This window comes from Lagopus leucura, unplaced genomic scaffold, assembly GCF_019238085.1.
Source record: "Lagopus leucura isolate 7727_CA_CO unplaced genomic scaffold, USGS_WTPT01 27-6_obj-0_obj, whole genome shotgun sequence".
Lineage (NCBI taxonomy): Eukaryota > Metazoa > Chordata > Aves > Galliformes > Phasianidae > Lagopus > Lagopus leucura.
The window spans coordinates 29,619-32,947 of NW_024964040.1; the positions used below are offsets into that span (position 1 = coordinate 29,619).

Below are 3,329 nucleotides of genomic sequence, written 5' to 3' on the forward strand. Positions count from 1 at the left end.
CTCTACAGCAGCTTTTATTGCGACCTAAGCATCCAGCCAACAAGGGAGAGTGGGAGAGCTTTTCCTAAACTACAGCCCAGCCCCAGCTCTGCGGGACACACGGCACAGGGGGTTCAGAGGACCACGAAATACAAAGTCGGGACGCGGACGATGTCGGCAACGGAGCGGGTCGGGGGCGTCCCACGGCCTCCCGGCAACCGGTGCTCTCAGCAGCCGCAACCCAGCGAAGGGAGGGAGCTCAGATGGTCTGCCAGGGCTTGCCGATGGACTGGATGTGCTCCTTGGCCTTCATGCGCAAGGCGGCGATGCTGGTGTTGCGCGGGTCCCCTTCGTCCAGGGGGAACTTGTCCACAAAGGCAGCCCCGCACTGGTAGGGCGGCGGCGGCCCCATGGCTCCCAGGGGCTGCAGCGCGTGGGTCACGGCCGGAGAGTTCAGGAAGGGCGGTGGTGTGTAGCTGGCAGGCAGCCCCTGAGCAGGGGCCGCGAAGCCGGGCAGGCTCTGCAGGGCCGCGCCGCCGGGCACGGGCGGACCGAGCCACGTCTCCAGCGGCAGGCTGCTGCCCAGCGCACCCACCGGGGCCGCCTGCGGGGAGCGGCTGAAGGAGAGGATGGGAGAGTCCTGCAGCTTCATGGAGCTCACCTCCAGCTTCTCCTGCCGCCGCCACTTGGCCCGACGGTTCTGAAACCACACCTGCAAGCACAGCCGCGTTATTCGGAGCGGCGCGGCATCGGTGACCGCAGAGCAGTGCCAGCCCCGCGGCGGAGCCGTCCTGCCTTCCCCGGCCGTCCGCCGTACCGGCACGCAGCGCCCGGTAGGGACACGGGGGAGAAACGGCGGCCGCCGTGCCTGGGAGCCCTCAACCGAGGCCGCCCAGACGGAAAGCGGCCCGGCGGGTCTCCGCGGTTCATCCCGGCCGGGGACAGCCGGGACAGCGGCATCGACAGCCGCCGCCGCGAGTGCGCAGCGCCGGGCCGGGGCTTCCGGGGGACAGAACGCGGGGTCGAGCCGAGCCGAGCCGAACCGTGCGGGACCGCCGGCAGCCGAAGCGCGGGCGTTACCTGCACGCGGACCTCGGGCAGGTTGACTTTCATGGCCAGCTCCTCGCGGCTGTACACGTCGGGGTAGTGCGACTTCTCGAAGGCGCGCTCCAGCTCGTGGAGCTGGTAGGTGGTGAAAGTGGTGCGGTTCCGCCGGTGCTTCTTTTTGGGCTGCTCCTCGTCCGACGGTTTCCCGTCGCCTCCGCCGCCGCCGCCGGGCAGCTCGGGGCTGGCGCTGCCCGGGCAGTACGGCTCTGCGGGGAGAGACAGACGGGTGAGCGGCGGGGCGGCCGCCTCCGGGCCCTCCCCGGGGCGTGGGACACGCGTCCGCCGCCCGCCGCGCTCACCTTGGAAGCGGCCCTGGTGCTCGGCCGGCGGCGGCTCCGCGGGTCCCTTCGGGAGGCAGTGCCGCGGTCCCCGCTTGTCCGCCGCTTCTTTGGCGCTGCCGGCGCCGCCGTCGGGCTGGAAGGGGCCCAGGAGGCCGTCATCCTTGGTGAACCCCAGGATGGCCTCGATGCTGTGCAGCCTCGACGGGTTCCCCCCGGGGCTGCGCGCCGCCGGAGCCGACAGAGAGAAAGCGCCTTCGGCCATGGCGAGCGGGGAGCCGGGAGGGTGCATGGGGCGGCCGGCCCGGGGCGGCACTGGCACGGCACTGCGCGACGCGGCGGGCTGCCCTCCTCGGAGCGGGGGAGGAGTGCCGAGGGGCGGTGGGCGACGGGGAAGGCGAGGCCCCGCGCCGCTCCGGCCCGGCGGGGGGAGGCAGGGCATCCCCAGAGCCCCGCCGGCGGAACCCCCCGGCCCCCCCCCCCCCCCCCACCCTGCCGCCACGCCCCGCCGGCTCCGGGCGGCCCCGGGCGATGCCATTCGGGGCTCGCGGGGCGGGGCGGCCCCCGGCTGCCGATGGGGCTGGCCGCGGCAGGGCAGCCGAACGCGACCCGCGGCTGCGGACCCGGAGGCGGCCGAGCGCCGTCGGAAACCGTCGTGGTACGGCAGACGGCGAGAACCGGCCCGGGAAGGGCGCTCCGCGACGGGGCTGCGCTGGAACGGGAGCACCGGGCTGTCTGGGTCAGAAGCCATTGGGCAGTCGGCTCCGAGCCGCAGCCTGCGCCTGTCCCGTGAGTTTGGAAGGCACGTCGGCCTCGGGGCGGTTTTGCCGTGGCACTGCCCGGTGGTTAAGCGCACAGAATAAAACGCACTGCGGGGAAAAAGCTGCTGCTGTCGGGGTGCTCCCTCTGAGTCTGACTGCCTTCGAAATCGTGTTTACAGACTGAGTGAAAATGGGCTCTGGAGGAGCTGCCCTCAACCTTTCAGCTCTCTTCCTGAGGAAGTCTCGAGAGAACATTTATGGGAGCAGTTTCCAAGTTGCTGGTATTGCTTCCGACAGGAGAAGAGCTGGTTCTGCATCCCCATACCCTGCGGAGGACGTGGGACTGGGGGTTAAGAGGGCAGGGCTGTCCCTTCAGGTCTGTGTCCTCCTCCCACTTCGCAGCGTTTCCTTCTGCCCTTGCCCACACCTTTTTAAGGTTTATGGGCTGATGTCCCAGAGTTTATTCCTTCCAGCACTGCTCAGCTTCTCCTAAGAGTTGCAGGTGGGGTTGTCCGTCACCAACTGCTGCTTGGAAGAGATGGGGAGGGGGGGGAGGTGTACAGAAACAGCTCAGCCATCCATTGGCAAGGAGGGAAGAGGCCAACAGAAGAAGCAAGAAAAGGTTAGTGTGGCTTTTGTGCGCAATATAAAAAGCAAGTCAATACCATTGGAGGGGCATTGGAGGGTACTCAAAGCAATCAGCCAGGGGCCATTGTGTTCCTTTAATCTACATGTGTATTTCCCAAGAACTCTATTAATGAAGATGAATGAACTGTGCAATGTCCCTAATTTCTTGTAATTCGGAGCTGGGTTTTTATGGCACTCACAACCAGCGCAAAACATGTCTGGCTCTCCAGAAGATCTGGGCATGCTCGGGAGTTGTGTTTTTTTGGTTTTTTTTTTGCCTGTCTTAGTGGGAAAGGAGACAGACAGCAAGGTGAGGTGAAGCTGCATAGCCCTGCTGCAGACTCTGGGCTGGCAGTAAAGTCCCCATGAGGGGAACTGGGTCCTGGTGCAATTGCTTCCTCTTGAGCACCTGTTATTGCTATTAATCATAACGTGACATGCAGCAAAATACTTCCTCTCCCAAAGAGGTGTACGTATCCCCATACCTGCCCCCTATACCTCCTTCCTGCGGATGCAGAATGAAATCTGAAACGGGAATGATTTTGCTCCTGTTGATGCTTTTGAGAGAAGCGTATGG

At 65.7% G+C, this 3,329-nt stretch overlaps 1 protein-coding gene across 1 annotated transcript; it reads right to left on the minus strand.

The window, feature by feature from the left end:
- On the minus strand, positions 1–1,656 carry RAX (retina and anterior neural fold homeobox). Its single transcript, XM_042891793.1, has 3 exons — positions 1,386–1,656; positions 1,060–1,292; positions 1–691 (listed from the first exon to the last, which is right to left on the minus strand). The coding sequence occupies exons 1-3, from the start codon at positions 1,654–1,656 to the stop codon at positions 239–241; spliced, it is 957 nt and encodes a 318-aa protein (XP_042747727.1). The 3' UTR covers positions 1–238.
- Between the last annotated feature and the right edge of the window lie 1,673 nt (positions 1,657–3,329).